The following is an 18257-nucleotide window of genomic DNA, read 5'->3' as shown; positions in this document are numbered from 1 at the left end:
GATCACCTAATCAAATGATAATATTACTGGCCTTTGAACGTTCTATTTGTGCTCAGTTTTTCACATCTTTTGACGAACATTTATTGAGTATACAAAGTATAATACAAATTTACCGAAATGAATTTTGCAATAGTAAAAAGGATAAGTCAACAAGGAAAGTCCGTAGAACAAATGGCAATATCAAGGTAAAAACAGTGGAAACAACCGCCATTGTTCTGATTTGGTGCAAGCATCACCTATGGAAATGGGGGGATATCAGATTTTATTACGTTAGATCTCCCGCTTCAATTGCAGTGAATTATTTCTGGTATATTACAAAAAAGAAGCATTAAGTTCACCGGGAAAAGTTAATCAAAACAGTATATAAGTTAAATTGATTATATGAAAATTCATCGTCTATATTTTTTTCAGAAATATAATATTTGTCAATAAGATCTGAATATCGGTAATAAACATGTATTTGTTACAATGTTGGTCCAATTCCTGTGTTTCATGTAACAATGGCGAATTAAAATCTCATAATAAATTGCATCTATATCTGACGTACCTTAACTGTCAAATATAAACACCACATGCTAGTAGATTCCTGCATATGCGAACGAAATTTGTTATTTGCAAATTTAAAATCGTGTTGTTTGTCATATACAAGTATCTATGTATTCAGATGACTACTGTCATGAATTTCAATGTGAATGTCTAAAGATGACGCAGGGGAAGCTGTGGCAGAAATCTCATTTATTTCTAGTACTGGTGGATAAATAAACGGAAGCCATTCTCTGAATTCAGAATAAAACATCCCAGTACATTTAGGATATAGCTTCCCTAATCTTCTTGTCTTTCACAAGAATCTGAAGAAACTCAGATTCACGTGAATAAAGAAAAACATTGCCTTACAAATGACTTATAATAAATATGGAGAAATTCTAGTATACTGATTACCTTTTTCTTGATAGCAGCTTTTGTTATTTTTTATTTTTTATTTTATTTTATTATATTTTTTTTGGGGGGGGTGTTTGTTTGTTTGTTTTTTGTTTTTTTGTTTGTTTGTTTGTTTTTGTTTTGTTTTGTTTTGTTTGTTTGTTTGTTTGTTTGTTTGTTTTCTTTGTTTTTTTGTTTTTTAGCTTTATAGTGATCATTATATTCAAGTTTCACAATTTAACAGTTTTTGTTTATTTCATGTAGTATTTATTCATGGTTCTGCCATTATTAAGATAACAAATTCTAAATGTCTATTTTACCAGCAGGCAAAGCCCATTGCATTTGTCTCCAAAACGTTTTACATCCAATGTTTATTATCAGAACGTACCAGCAGACAAAGCCAAAAACAACATTGTATTTGCAAAACGTTTTACATCCAATGTTTATTTTCAGAACGTACCTGCAGACAAAGCCCAAAACAACATTGTTTTTGTCTGCAAAAGGTTTTACATCCAATGTTTATTATCAGCGGTAGACGTAGAAAATAAAAGCAGTAATAAGACCTATACTGCTACCACACTCTTCAAAGAAGACCTCTTTTGGTCTCTCTACCAAGGACGATGATTGTGATTTACCGTCTATGTACTGGATTCCTTAACTCCAGAAAAATCCATACAAACAAGTTTCATAGCTGGATCTGCAAAATGTACCACCAAACCTCTTTCAAAACTTTTAAAACTTCTATACTCACAACTGTCAAAGAGGGTCAGCAGTCTTACCACAACACCTGTTACTCCCGTAGTGGTTTTAATTCAATGTGGATCCTGAAAAATTCGAAAGATCTTTTGGAGACAATCATTTCAAGACTATTATCTGAATATAATAGCATTAAAACCTATGATTTTTCAACACTGTATACTTCTATTCCCCATACTCAGTTAAAATCCCGACTTCAAAAGATTATACATCGTTGTTTTTCAAAAAAAGATGATACACCTAGATACAATTATATAGTTCTTGGTAGAGATTTCTCATACTTTGTAAGAAATAATTCCAAATCATCTTTCACATATACAGAGGAAGATGTTTACAAAGTGCTAGAATTTTTAATCGACAATATATTTGTCCAATGTGGTGGACGTGTTTTTCAACAAACGGTCGGCATTCCAATGGGAACAAATTGTGCTCCTTTACCTGCTGACCTATTCCTTCACTCTTATGAAGCTGACTTTATAGCTGATCTGATCCGAAAGAAACAATATCGTTTGTCTAGATCCTTTAATCTCAGTTTCTGCTATATAGATGACGTATTATCTTTAAACAATTCTAATTTCGGGGATTTGATATATCGCATCTACCCAAAAGAACTTGAGATAAAGGATACTACAGACACAGTGAAAACAGCCTCATATCTTGACCTTCACTTAGAAATCGATGGTAAAGGAAAACTATTGACCAAACTTTACGACAAACGTGATGACTTTTCAATCAGAATTGTCAAATTTCTTTTCATCTGTGGCACCATCCCCTTAGCACCTGTGTATGGAGTGTTCATATCAAAACTCATACGTTATGCCAGAGCTTGCTGAAACCATGCAGACCGTTTGTTTCGCGCTAGCGCTATTAGTTGTACGAAGAATTTGTACTGGTATTTCTTTCGCTCATTGAATACCGTAAGTATGTGATGACTTTTCATTCAGAATTGTCAACTTTCCTTTCATCTGTGGCAACATCCCTTCGGCTCCTGCGTATGGAGTGTTCATATCACAACTCATACGTTATGCCAGAGCTTGCCGAAAATACGCAGACTTTTTGTATCGCGCTAGAACTCTAACAAATAGGCTTCTGGAACAGGATTATGTTTCTACAAGATAAAAGTCATCACTACAGAAGTTTTATGGTCGTCATCATGAACTCGTGAATCATTTTGGTGTATCCATCTGCACCATGAAAAATAATTTGTTCAACGTGTCATAGTTTTCCTTTACTCTTTCGACTACCCTGGACTTGACTTTTTATGAGCAACTCGGTGGACGTTTCTAGAAGAGCAGAGGACGCGTATCCTACCGGTACAACTGGTCTATACTCCTAGGTTTTAGTGGAGTCCGAGTTGCTTATTTACTTTTGTTACTTTCTATGTATTATTTTGGTTATTTTATGTTCTTTGTTGTGTGCGTCTGCTTTCTATGTTACGTCTTTCTCCCTAAATTACAACAATCGTTTGATACACTCTAGCTGGCCGAGTGTTCTAGGGCGCTGGATTTTGTGCAGGCGGTGTTGCCATAGATGTCATAGCGGTACGAGTTCGAGTCCCGCGGAAGGAACGAAAAAACAGTTGCTTTGCAAATTTGACAGTTCTAAAATTGTTGGGAATTTTTCAGACTCTTATATATATATATATATATATATATATATATATATATATATATATATATATATATATATAGATATATATAATCAAGTCTTCGCTACACCTCAACTCTAGAATCAATGCAAAATTGCAAAGCCTGCACGAAGTCCATCGCTCTAGACCACCCGCCCAACTAGGCTATATAAAAATATTGCTTTTGTTAATCGAGCCATACTTTCTCGTAAGTAAATCTAAAGCGCGGACATTAGCACATGATGAATAGGACAACCTCTGATAGTGCATAAGACAGTAGAAGATCTGCTACATTATACACATACACAATGACAATGGTCTGTAACACACCTTTCTAAAATAAAATTCATATAATGCATGATGCAAATGATAAAAACAAATGAAATATATATTGCATTTTATCAACCATACTTCCTATTTTTCGATTCCATCTTGATAGTAATTCACTCTATAATTTTCTAGTTTTGATTTTGACATTTCAGATTCCATTTTAAACATTAAATATGAATGTAACAAGCAATGATCATGATCAGGTAAAACCTTCCAAATGTGAATGATGAGGTAAAACCTTTCAAATGTGAATATTTTTATTACGAGAGGTCATTTTAATATTTCATTGATATAATTTAGTTCAATTAACAAATCGTTATTGAATTCTGCTCGGATACAGTCTCCGCTAGTGGTCTTTTGAAACATTTTTATCATCACTATCACAGAAATAAATATCTTTCTATGTACATGGATTTTGACGTACTTGAATTATCTCACTGTTAACGCGTCAGTATTTTTGCCGATAGTTTCACTCTTCCCAAATACTAATCATATGATACACGTGTTGGTTTTTACTTATTCATAACTTATTTAGTACGAGAAAATTACATTTCTTAAACAGGGCAGCTTCGGGCATCGTTATAAATTTTGTGAAAAAATGAAGTATTTATTTTTGGACATTTTTTTCATTTGTTTATTTAGTTTTGATATTGAGTTACTTTTGTGTTTATATTCTTAATTATTGTAATCTTAATATGAAGTTTAACATCAAATAAATTACAACAGAAGATGCTGTAGTTACATATAACTTAATTATACACAGATAAAAGTCGCCTAATTTAAAGCAACCTAACTTCCATTTGAAAACAAATTATGATATCGTATTTTATGCAGAAAAATTGTTTTGTTATGGGGTTCTTACGCCCCTGGTGTTATATTACCAGGATAAGTAGTTTTGGTATTTTTTTTCTTACTTCATTTTATACTTTACTTTTCCATGAATATATAAAATATAAAATATAAAAATGCAAATTAGAACTAAAATTAAACTCACTAAACATGTCGATGGTTTGTGCAATCCCTAACCTCTAACACTATCTGCCATCTCGGTAGTAAACTGCACTGACCACCACATCAACATGTAATTGCGTAATGTCACCACAAATGTCATATATTGTCTGTGTCGGTGACATAGGGATATTGTTCTAACACCAATAGTTGCTTTGTTTTAAGAGCATCTGTTCTCTTCTCCGAAAAGTCGGGTACTTAACATAAAAGATGTTTCACTTTGTCGCTTCGGTGTAAAAATATGCAGTTCGCTTTGATTATTGATATCACGTCTACCGTCAAACATGACTTCGATATTTCGCGAATCGAATCTGCTTGTAAGTGTTGGAAGACAAAAATCGGAGAGGTAACTTGGTGTGATACATATGAATGTAGAAGGGATTTCGTTGAGTGAAAGTGTTACATTATATTCAACAAACAAATTAGATGGTTCCTGTTTTTGTTGATACTGCTTTGTGTATGAGTAATTTGAATTTCTTTTCACGTCCATCAAAGAGTGATGTTGAACCCAAGATTTCAGATTAGGTGTGTCACCTATGCTCAATTTATCTGGATACAACTGGTACACGTATCCGTCTATTGTTGAACATCTTGGCTTTTCTTCAAAGGCAATTAATGAACTGAGTGGATCTATCGATGTTTTCGAAGAAACTTTATCCCTAATGTCAGAAAGTTTTCTATTTTGCGTATTAGATGATTCAGATGAGTCTCTCATGTCTCTGAGATAGTGAGTGAAAGTAAAGAAGTGTAACATTTTGTTATATTTAAAAAAAAAAACGCAAAACTATTACTCAAGTACTGAAATGGGAAGTCCCTATAACAAATGACAATATCGAGTAAAAACCAGAACGTTGGAAAACCACCACAATGGTTCTAACTTGGTACAGGCATTTGATTCAAATGAAAGGCGGTAAATTTTAAATTTCAAATCCATGCCGATTGTTTCTGTTTTTTTCTTTTTTTTTGCCTTTTTGGTTTTTTTTTAATTTTTTTGTCTTTTTTGGTTTTTTTGGTTTTTTTTATTTGGATGTTTTTGTTCTTTTTTTTTTTTTTTTTTTGGTAACAGGAAGAATATTGTCATTTCGTGTAACTTATAGAAGAGATCAATTTGAAACATATTTTTGTACTGCTCAACCGATATTAATATGTAAGTTGAAATAAATAACCATTGTTTGGTTTATATACACATTAAATTGACAAGATTCTATGGAACGCCGCAACTGTCTTTTGTTGATGGTTTTCTATATACGCAGTACAAACTATTGTCCGCAACCAGTTAAACATTAATTTACTATGTATGGATTTGACTACTCAACCAAAGTTAATCTGCAGAAACGACCCCTTCTGCTATTTAAAATACAAGTCACCTCCAAACATCGTCGATCCACTACTCGTCTTTCCTCATAATGTGAAATCTACTGCTCATATTAGAAAATGTACTGCGTATAACATGAAATGTACAGCGTATATTGCAAAATGCAATGCGTATAAGGCTAAAAACCACTAATTCCACTTCCCATAAGCTTCTATGCTAATTTCACAATATTCAATGGCTTCTCTGGACTTTACCTTAACTTTAACCTGCAGATGACTATATATCAGCATGATTCTACATATGTCAGCTCACAATCCTCAGAATGGCATGTGGGGTTAGCAGACTTGCAGTGCAGTACTGGTCACCGGAAGTGAAGGGTCTATAAATAGCATGGGAAATCCCAGTGTTTTCACAAGATAGGGGTATATTTAAAAATCATTATGGAGATTAGGCTTCACATCACAAGAAGCAAAATGCACCTATAAAATGTACAGAAATGTTTTTCCTTTCAGAAACTGTTTAATTTTTTTAAATAAGATGAGAACTTTTTTCACAGCACTATGAGGAACAGGGGTAATTTCTGCGTAGGACTATTTTTGCGTACGTTCCAAATGCTCATTGGTTGAATTGGTGGTCTGTAACCTATAACGATATATGTACCACGTATAATGTGAAAAGTACTGCGTATACCGAGTTTTATACTGCATATATTGAAAAACGCACCACGTATAATGACAGTTATACTGCAAATAAAGTTACATGCACCGCGTATAATGAGTCCACGACCACGTATAATGTGAAACACACTATGTATACCATAAAATGTACTGTGTATAACGAGAAATGTACTGCGTGTATAGAAAACCATCAACAAAAGACAGTTGCGGCTTTCCATAAGATTCGGTTAAATAAAATATATAGACTTGCAACCTGTCTATTCTTAAAAACAGGAAATAGGTATTTTTAATTATGTTTTAGAAACTGATATGATGAAAAAATGTGATATTTTGTAAGATTTAAAAATCAATAATAAAAGTACAAAGCACCGAATTAAAGGAGTACTTTGAAGTTACATGTTGAAATTCAGAAAAAAGAGAGAATTCTGAAATTTGACTGTTTTTAAACATTTTTGCAATGTTACTATTTTTTTTTTATATACCAAGAAATTTTACTTTTTAATATTCAAACTTATGATTTTGACTCAATCCAATTTACATTTAGATTTATTATTACGAATATACAATTTATATTTAAAGGAACAAAATATAAGATTCTGAATTAAATTACTGTTTTAATTTAATTCAACTACAACGAGACATTTAAAAATTATTATGTTTAGACTCGAGTATAAATGAAGGATAATGGTGGTTTATTTTCTGACAAAAGTAAGTTCACAAACGTTAAAAAGAAGAAATTTGAACAATTCCAAAATTGACGGCAGTGGTACACTTTTAATTAAAATTGTTCATACTTTTCAGTAATCACCTGTTGACAAACATGTCAATTAATATTATATAGACAAAAAAAGTTACAAATGTGGTCTCGAAAAAGGTGCGGGGGTCGTCAACGCTACACATTTTACCCAAACTGATATACAGATTGACGAACAGATGAAATGGCTCCTGAACCTGCGCGTTATTCATATGCCAGTCAACACTGTCAAAATTTATCAAACTTTAAAAAAAAAAAAAAAAAAAAAAAAAAAAAAATTCATTTCAAAATAGCTGTGTATTTCAAAGAATTATCAAGTATTAGAATAATGTACTTTTTTTATAGTGTGCATCAATTATTTATTGTTTGGTGCAAATAATTCCTATAAGAACAATTACACTTTGAACTACAGACAGGACAGACATCAGTTGCTGCAGCAGTTTTTAAAGAATGAGATAATGATACCATATCTGTTTACATACAGATCACCTAATCATATGATAGTACTGCTGACCTTTGAACGTTCTATATAGTGATATTGGTGATAAAATCTACATTATTTTTATTTCAATTTTCATCTATGTGTATGATGAAAACTGTATGTCTATATACCTTTCGAGATTGGCTGTCAAGTGCGTGTTTGATTTGTGTTGGTATTGTGTAAGTAAATGGTTATCCATGTTGGTTTTGTACAATTTCGTTTCCTTCTGGTAACTAAGTTCCTCCATGTTGAGTGATAGTGGTGCTCTCTTGTTGTAAGTACTTTTAGCTTGCGGACTTATCTTTAAGATTTGGTATCTTGAGTATATTTCCCCATATATATGTTACACAACAGTTTAGTATAATATGTTTTTTATTGAAGACAAGAAATGTTTTATAGTCGACATGTTAATTTTATACTAGAAGATAAAGACAACTATAAAAACTTGCATTTTGATTAAACACTGTATTTTGATTGAGTTACATATTAAATAAGGTTAGGTTTAATTCCTATATGGACATTGATTAAATATGCAGAAATATATATTAACTTTCCTCAATGTATATTAACTTTCCTCTCCTCAATGTATATTAACTTTCCTCGATATATATTAACTTTCCTCAATGTATATTAACTTTCCTCTCCTCAATGTATATTAACTTTCCTCAATGTATATTCAATAAAAAATAGATCCTTTTTTAAAGTTATTTTACATCAAATACATTTGATAGATTAAGTATAGGTCTCTTTATACTGATTTTATCATTTAACAAAAAGCCAAGCAATACTTTTCTCATCATTTTATTTATGTAATTGTAGATGAAAATTTATTGGTATTAAAATTATTCAATATATAAATAACAAATGTAACAAAAATAACAAATGTTATACCAAACTATGACATACAAAAAAAAAAACAGATAAAATCTTAAAAAAGACTAAGATATCAGAATGATTTACTGTTAACCACTGATATAATGCCCAGACTGGTACAGTAAACTGATTTTCCATGCCTGGGATGATCTTATAATATGAACAAAACACTTTCCAATAAATATAGATTATGATAAACATCACTTATATGATCAACACAACACATTTCGAATAATACAGATTGTGACAAACACAAGCGAATAAGTCTTGCAGTAAACTGTAAACATGAAAAATTAGTTTTCTCCAGTCCAAACATTAGTGATGTCTGTAATTAAAGTTGTCAGATATTCAAATTTTAAAAGTAGTAAAGTAACATGGACCATGATTATAAAATAAAACAGATTTTTTTACGTATTTGAATTTTATACTGGCATCATCATCAAAATGTACAAAAAAGACATTTTAAAAAATTATTTTGATTCCATTCTAAGTCTGAGAACAGATGATATGAACAACTGGGTGCAAAATGTTTTTACAGATAAACATACATGTATTTTCAAAATCTGTAGCATCTTCATCTTAATTATTCATTTGTAATTTATTTACTTGTACATATTTCAAGCTAAGAAAGTAAAATATGCATCCAACAAAAAAAAAGGGAAATAAGTTTTATGAAGTCTTGACTTTTTTGTATAGAGTTATCAATAAATAATTAACATTATTCCTTAGTAATTATGGCACTTCAACTGGTTATTACTACAAAACAAACATACCAGCATCATTACAATCAATATCTACAAATAATTTATGGTTAATTAATACTTATGATAATTACAGCAATGAAAAAAATGACACAAAATATTCTATTCCTGGTTTGGAATAAATTTTGATATAATGAAACATAAGCTAATTAATCACATTAAATGCAGTCAATTTCCAATAAAAAAAAAATGACATCTTACAAATTCTTAAGTCACTAAAAAACGGAAAAAATCCATTTCTTAAGTCTAGAAAGTCATAATATCTATCTTGATTTCAAAACTACTTCTATTTTACATTTTTTGTCATATAAACTGTCAATTAACGAAATCTTGAAATAATGATAAAATAAAACAAATTCTGTATTTTTCTATATAATTTGATTTCATTTCTTTCAGAAAACAAATTGCATAATACTTGAATAAATTTAGTTTCAGATAAAACAATTGTAATAATAATTCTCAGTCAATGTTTGAACTGTTTTACACTACAAACTGTGAAGGATCAATCATACATAGTTCCTGGAGTCTGTCTAGTATTGCTGGACCATCTACAACGAAAAAAAGAGTCATAACCAAATGAAATAAAGATATAAATTAAAACTAGAAAAAAATGTTTCTGCTTTTCTAAGATTTTTTTTCAACAGAAAGCACTCAACACACTGAAGCAAAGGGAGATAATTCAAGTACATTTAAACAGAAATTACTTACATTAAATTGGGTTGTAAAAGAAAACAAGTAGAACATTATGCTATTATTTAAATCCAATAATTTGGACATTTAAACAAGCCAATTAAATAACAATGTAGAAATCATCATGTACCATTCACCCATAAAATTTGTTTTATTTTTTTTAATTAACTGTACATATAATTGTAAGGAATATTCATAGAGAAGTGGTGACTGAATTTTTCCACTGAAGAGCATCAAAGCAAAATCATTTGTGTCAAGTATACCAATTAATTGAAGCTGTGATCATGATTTAATTGCCAGTATTCATTCCTTCCGACTCAATGACATACAAATATCTTGATTAAAATATTAAACTAGAAAGTAATGAACCATACCTAATGGGAAGAAACCATCCTTCTGAATATCTTGTCTGACAGACTCTACACATCTCTTCAGGGCAAATAAAGCTGAACAACTCATGCAAAGTGGTGGTTCTCCAACAGCTACAAACATTAAATCATCAATTGTATTTAATTTTTTTATACTACATTCAATTTATATGTCCAACCAAAATGCCCAGCCATATCATATTCTAATGTCAAGTCAGAACCATTGTTCTTGTCTATAAACTCAGTAACTAAATATGATCATGTAGAGAGGAAATGTTTTACCACCCAAGTACAGGAATAAATGATCAGATGAGTGTACAGCTGGTACATACTGACATGAGCATTAACAATTAAATACACTTGTATTAACTTTATTTAAAGTTTTGTTTTTTTTCAACCCTCTTTCGGTGAATTTACACATTACACATTCATTTTAAGTAGCAGTCTTTCTTAAAATCAGACAAAAGGTAATTCGTGCATGTCAAAAACCCACTAAATTCAGTTTTATTCTTTTTTTTATTCTTGTTCAAAAACAGTTACTGATCACTGATCTTTCCACACCATGAATCACTTTATCATTGGCAGTGTTTGAATTTTATGTGGACTCGTACTTAATTTAAGGAATGACTGTTATATTTTTTTGGTTTATGTAGAAATAACCTGAACCATGTGAAGTATATGATTTAATTTTATTATAAAAATTCAAGGAGTAAATCATTGAAAAATGTCCTCACAGTCACATTACAAAATTTGGTCTATAAGATGATGGACAAAATTTGTTATCAAATCAGAAAGCTTGTTACTTCTGAAATTAAATTATTTTTCTAACTTGACGTCTTCATATCATCAAACAGTATATGTCAGTACAACCCCACCTTTAGCAGATTTTCACCAAACTTGTGCATGTTATGAATCCTAGAAATTCAGTAGACGGCCCTCAAACCACATTTTGTTTTTTTTACTGTTCAGGAGTTCATTCATACTGCAAATGATTTCTTTTTTTGTACAGTAACTTGTTTTCTCTATCATCAGAATAATATATAATTGTATGTCATTCTGTTGCCTACATTGTGTATGTAAATCATTTTTCACATTTTTCACATACATTGTGTATGTAGATCATTTTTCACATACATTGTGTATGTAATATACGTAGATTTTGATGTTACAGAATTGTCCTTACATTTTGATGCTTTGGAATATTTTATGCTGAAATTTAGGTGTAAAACAAAGTGTCATTGATGCACTTGTTTGAGGAGACAGACCATGAAGAATACTAAATCATTTTTATATATAACCCTACCTTTTGATCTCAACACTCCCAATGGATTTGGGGCATTCTTAAGTAACTGTATCCTGAAATCTATTGGGATATCCTTGGCCATTGGTACTTTGTACTCCTACAAAAACATAGGGGTTGAATCAAAACTTAAATAATATTTTTCATCAAAATATTGCTAATTGATTTAAGTAATTGTTTATTTTAAATTAATTAGAGTTCTTTGAATTCCAGTATCATTATTCAAATGTTTTGTTTATAATATGTAATACACCCCTGTCACTTACAAATTGTGGCTACAAGAATCCATTAAACAATAAGCACAGAAGTTAAATTGACTTTAACTGGTGTTTATCTTATCTTTGAAATGAAAATATGGTCTCTTATAGAGGTTAGTGATTGTAAACTTGAGGCCATAGAATGCTGTAACTATTTTTTTTGTTTTATGAATATGTTATTGATTGATTGATTGACTGTTAATGGTTTAATGTCATATGGCAGATATTTCATGCATTTCAAAACGATTGACCAATCTAACAGACTCTGCTTTGAACTTGTCTTAACACGCTGAGCTGGATCTTTATTGTTCTAGCTCACAAAAGTAACAGCCCACTGGGACACATTATTCTGACTCTCAGCCAACCAATTGTCACTTCATCCCTTAAAGACTGCATGCTTAGTTGAGAAGTAGTGACTATCCATTTCATAGTCTGTGGTGTGACTCGGCATAGGATCAAACCCAAGATCTCCTGCAATCCATGCTAGCATACTACCTTTAGACTACCAAGGTGGTTTATGAATATTTGATATCAGGAATAAAAAAATATTCAGTAATTAATGTCTTTTCCTTATCTGCTATACAGTTCCTTAAATAAAGCTGCTAAAATGGTAGTTTTAAAGATTTAAGTAACACAGTAATACCTACCCATGTACTGCCAGTCAGTAACTGTCCTGATTTACTGTCAAACTTGACCTGTTCTGTCAGCCAATAACCCAATCCCATCACAAAGGCACCTTCTACCTGTCCAATATCTATCAAGGGGTTCATACTAGAAATAAATGATACAGGAATAAGTGAAGTACAATATCATATAGAAATAATCTTTATCTTAATTATTATGATTTTTTGGGGTATGGGCAAAAATTATTTATATAAAAAATTAGAAATATTGTAAGCAAGCTCAAAAAGACACCTTAATTTTATATTCAGGATTCTCAACACATAAATACTTATCAACCAGTTGAATGATCTCCCTTCACAAGCATCATTTTCTATATGCACATTTTAATATTTCATCCAACATTCAAAAATAGTTTCATCAAAGTCCATTGAATGGATATGAAGGATATGCAGTACCTACCCCTGTAAAACATCCAGCAAACACCATCTTAGCAAACATCATCTTAGTTCTTTTCATACCTGTTAACCTTTGTAACAGCTAATGTGAGAGATTATTCCTCATTGACACTGCCTTGTGTTGATAATTTAATTCAAAATTCACATAAAAACAATTTTTTTCATGTAAAAATTCAATTATTTAACTATTTAGTATTTTCACAGAAATTATGGTTATTTTAACCAAAAACCTCCCACAAATCTTGCATATTTTTGTGGGAGATTATAAATTTTCCATTGTTTTTGTGAACATCTCCCTATTCCTCTAATGTGGAAGGGTTAACAGATATGTCATGAACACCTATGTATGCTGCCCAACTTCCATAAAAAAAGAATGAGTTCATTGATCTATTCAGGAGAAGTTGCTATTTATAAACAGAGGGACAGACGAACAAACTGGCAGACACACAAACAGATTAAGTTATTCCTATATACCCTTGAAATTTGTTTCATAGGAGGAATGGGTAAAAGATGGTGGTAGACAATATACAAGACACAGTGGAATTACAATAGCTTCAGACTACCAAGATTTTCCTTTATATTTTGTACAGAATCAGTTTCAACTATAAATAGGGTAAATTATCAACCAGAAGATTCTTTACATATCAAACCAGTATTTCAAACCAACCTTTCACCACAATCATACAGTATATCGACCCTGTTGATAAGATGCTGTCCGGTCAGTACGTCCAGCTCTACCTCAGTACACGTTACCCCATATGAGAAATAGTATGGATCAGTTGTACCAATCTGGAACTGACTACAAAATTATAACATTTTATATTTTTATCTATACTAATTACAGCTCCAATGGACCAAAGACTATGATTAGCTGACACTGTTACTTGGTGTCTGTTATAGATTTTTGTCTATAAAATGTTCAGTTAATTGGAAACACTCTTTTATTCCAGTTTTAAACCCAACTTGACAATTATGTTTTAAGAGATTCTTTTAAAACTAAATATCAGTGCTAGACAAATATATTTTGAAAGTGCGTGAGTGATACATGCCATCAATTTAAGTATGAAGCAGAATCAACACAAAAATAAAAAGCCACTTCATAATTGTCTTGTTAAAGTTTCAAAAATGTTATGGCTCTGTTGTCAAGTCTCCTCCTACTGATATATAATATAATTAACATTTGTCAAAAATGAATTCCTGTATCATTATTATTCATATCCTTAATTCCAGTGGTCAGTGTTCTACTGCATGTTTACTATCACTGAAGTTCATTTTGAAGTTTACAAGTAGACACATATAAAATAGTGGTGATGATGTACAGTTTTCACCAGGTTAAAATCTTAGCAGGTATAACCCTGTAAACCATTACTAACCAATATCTGGAGGATAGGTCCACTTTATCTAACAGACATTGTTGTGCCAGTTCCTTCCACGTAGGGTTTTGCATCTTAGCCTTTACAGGTGCCATACGTGTCTTCAAATCCTGACAACAATGTATTACTGCCTAAAAAGATATGTCAGTGATAATATGTCATATTTAATAAATTACTTATAGATCCATTCATGGACTGATATTTTTCACTCGTTCATATCTTCTTACAACAAAACAGTGAAATCAGAAATAAGTTCACAAGACTATATCGATATATCAGTACAACACAAATTCTTCCACCTGTCAAAATGAAATTACATTCCAGTATATTGGTATTGACTTTCTAATTCCTAGAAGTTTACCTAAACAGTAAACAGTTTGTCATAAACTTAATCTCTTTAATCTGTTTAAGCTTAAACACAATCTAAAACACTAAAAAGATAATGCCAATATTTTTTTAATTTGTTTTCAAGCTATCAAAAACTATACTAGACTAAGTTTTGTTAACTCATATCACATTTAGTGTTGTTCAAGGAAATAAAAGAAATTCTATTGTTTGTGCAGTACAAACGGTTCTCAGGTCAACACAACCACCAATTCAAATTCCTAACAAAATGTCAAACTTTCATTAAAAAATTCATCTGTAATTAATGAAATCCATGAATTAAATATCCACGAATTTAGAAATCCATAGACCAATACAGTTTTGACAAACCATGACAAAATGAATTACAAGTATCTTAGCAGTATAATGACTTACTGCACAACACAGTTCTGATGTTATACTGCCTCCAGTGGTTACACAATTGGCATTGGCTAAGGAAGTATTGGCTTTCACTTTAATTATATCAACTGGAACACCAAGTTCATAAGCACAAACCTGAGCTACCTGTTAACAAAACTTAATCATATTAAGTTATTCATCATATCAACCAAATCATAGGCACACACTTTGGATACCGGTTAACAAAATTTAAAAATATCAACTGAAGTTCAAAGGTACACACCTGGGCTAACTTGATTACATCAACAGGAAAGCTTGTACACAGGCAAAAAACCTGGACTACCTGTCAACAGAACTTAATTATATCAACAGGAATGTCATGTTGATAGGAACACACTTATGCTACTTGTTAACAGAATTTAATTTTATCAATTGAAAAACCAAGTTCATGGGCATACACTTTGGATATCTATTCACGAGATTTGAAAATATCATTTCATTTCAAATATTTTATTGATCTAAATCAAATGGATTGGACAACTGGCTCCAATTAAAAGATGGAAAAAACAAACAAGAACATCATAATTAATGAAAGAATACAGATTCCTAAAAGTCCATGGGCTATGGAGATACACCAGATATAAATACCTTAGTGTTAATCTCCATTCCAATTTTATCCCTCTGTGGGTTATAGAGTTACACCAGAAATAAATACCTTAGTGTCAATTCCCTGTCCACTATCTATCCATCCATGGGCTATAGTGATACACCAGACATATATAAATTAGTGTCAATCCCCTGTCCACTTTTTATCCCTCCATGGGCTATAGAGTTACACCAGATATAAATACCTTGGTGTTAATTCCCTATCTGCTATCTATTCCCCCATGGGCAATAGATTTACACTTTCTTGTTGATCCCCTGTCCACTTTCTATCTTCCCACTGTTTATAGATTTACACCAGATGTAAATACCTTAGTGTTAATCCCCTGTCCACTCTCTTTCCCTCCATGGGCTATAGGGTTACACCAGACATATGTACCTTAGTGTTAATCTCCTGTCCACTCTCTTTCCCTCCATGGGCTATAGGGTTACACCAGACATATATACCTTAGTGTTAATCCCCTGTTCACTTTCTATCCCTCCATGCGCTATAGAGTTACACCAGACATATATACCTTAGTGTTAATCCCCTGTCCACTTTCTATCCCTCCATGGGCTATAGAGATACTACCATCACCAGCATATATGTTAACAATGGCATTGTAATGAATACCACCATAACTAAGGGCAAACTTGATTGGTACAACTGACAAGCCTTTCTTCTTCCACCTGTTTGTCTTTAAATAGATCAAGTTAACACTTTCTAGCAAACAATTAATGTAAGTAAAGTTTCAACGTGACATAATTTTCAAAATAAAATGCTTTTCAGGGAGCAGCTTGATACAACCAAATAGATTGATTCTTAAACATTTGGTACAAGAATGGACACAGATTTCAAATTTGATTTTGGAATGTGATTAAATATGTTTTACAAGGTTTTGTCCAGAATAAAAGTGGAAACTAAAAATTAACAGTTAGACATAAGAAATAAACCTTTTATACAAAGTAAAATAAAATGCTATTTTCTCACCTTATTAACAGGTGTTCATATGCAGCCTCATTTTACCACATATAACTGTATATGGGTAATATAAAGATCCTTCATCAGATATGAATATGGAAGTTATAAAAATGTAATGTATCTAAAGATGTGTTCTGTTATGTGTCTATTAATGTTCAAATCATATATGTCATATTCACATTTCCCCTTGTGGGTCCTTAGTTTTGATTTTATTTTATTATTTCTTTTTTAGTGAAGTTTGATCAAATATTTGCTTCTGGTCCCTCTTGACCCCTATTCCTCTTCAATAGGGATTAGAATCTCCATGAACGATCAAATCCTTCTTTTCATTGTATGAAAAACTGGTAGTACAATTTCAAAAGAGATCCATAAACATATATGCGATTGTAAGGAAAGTAGAGAAATGCTTGTTTATGGCCCATTTCAGCCTCTAGCTCCTAAATACTTCAGGTCGTAACCCTTGACATATATCCCTGTCTAAATTATTTTGGTAAAGAACGCCATGGAGAACCATTTGTTCATACTCCAGTTATAAAATTATACTCGATGAGTACTTATACTTGGTCCTTTTTTGACCATTAATTCAATTTGAACCTTGTTGTAAAATTTTAACAAGATCCACCAACTAATCTACTAGTTATCACATGAAAACAAACATAGATGATGACAATACCATGCTATTATATGACCACAATTTTCTTTGTATTTATTGAAAAGCAAAATATCCAGAAAACAGTTTATATTTCGGTTATCAAATAAGATAACGTATTAAAAAAAAAAGTTCGAAAATGTATGTCACATAGACTATGGCTTTAAAAATATCTTCTGTAGACATTGTCTCATGCATGGTGATAAAGTTTTTATTTTATAGCCATTTGAAATAAAGTGATACCAATTTCAGTTACGTGATTATTTAATAGTATTCTATGTAGAAATCTGTCCTTTTTTATTACAATGTGTCCTACATTTTTTCCACTTAATACCTTTCTCATCTTTTTTAATTTGAGTGGCTGTTAATTATAGTGACCTTACTATCCAAAACTATTCAAACCAATACATGTCATGAGATATAAACCTTGTTAAATGCCTCTACTGTCTCTTCCCTCTTCTTCAAATCAACAGAGGACACAAAATCTGTCACCAATTCCTTAATGTTACAGTACTTCAGTTTGGGACCAGTAGGTATTGACTGAAAAAAACAAATACTTCCATAAAATTGATAGTATCTATATATAGAATCAGTAAGGCTGAACAAAAATGAAGAAATTTTTGTTTAATGCTTGGCAAGTAATAGCTTTGTTCTTGAACAGTGAAATTCATTTCTATTTGACAAAATAAAGCAT

At 31.4% G+C, this 18257-nt stretch overlaps 1 protein-coding gene across 1 annotated transcript in view; it reads right to left on the bottom strand.

Moving 5' to 3' along the window:
• Nucleotides 1-8651: 8651 nt before the first annotated feature.
• LOC148609047 (xanthine dehydrogenase-like) overlaps nt 8652-18257 on the bottom strand; it is a 34432-nt gene continuing 24826 nt past the window's right edge. Inside the window, exons 27-35 of the mRNA XM_088541039.1 lie at nt 17990-18103; nt 16469-16630; nt 15327-15455; nt 14568-14698; nt 13862-13993; nt 12763-12886; nt 11862-11958; nt 10565-10672; nt 8652-10048 (exon numbers count right to left, since the gene is read on the bottom strand). Of these exons, the coding sequence (XP_088397165.1) occupies nt 9981-10048; nt 10565-10672; nt 11862-11958; nt 12763-12886; nt 13862-13993; nt 14568-14698; nt 15327-15455; nt 16469-16630; nt 17990-18103 (1065 nt within the window). The 3' untranslated portion in view covers nt 8652-9980. The remainder of the gene's footprint in view (nt 10049-10564; nt 10673-11861; nt 11959-12762; nt 12887-13861; nt 13994-14567; nt 14699-15326; nt 15456-16468; nt 16631-17989; nt 18104-18257) is intronic.

The sequence above is a fragment of the Perna viridis genome, chromosome 8 (assembly GCF_037379345.1).
Source record: "Perna viridis isolate PV_CMFRI_1.1 ecotype Kerala chromosome 8, ASM3737934v1, whole genome shotgun sequence".
Taxonomy (NCBI): domain Eukaryota; kingdom Metazoa; phylum Mollusca; class Bivalvia; order Mytilida; family Mytilidae; genus Perna; species Perna viridis.
Note: the sequence above shows the minus strand (reverse complement) of the source record. Positions and strands in the feature narration are given on the sequence as shown.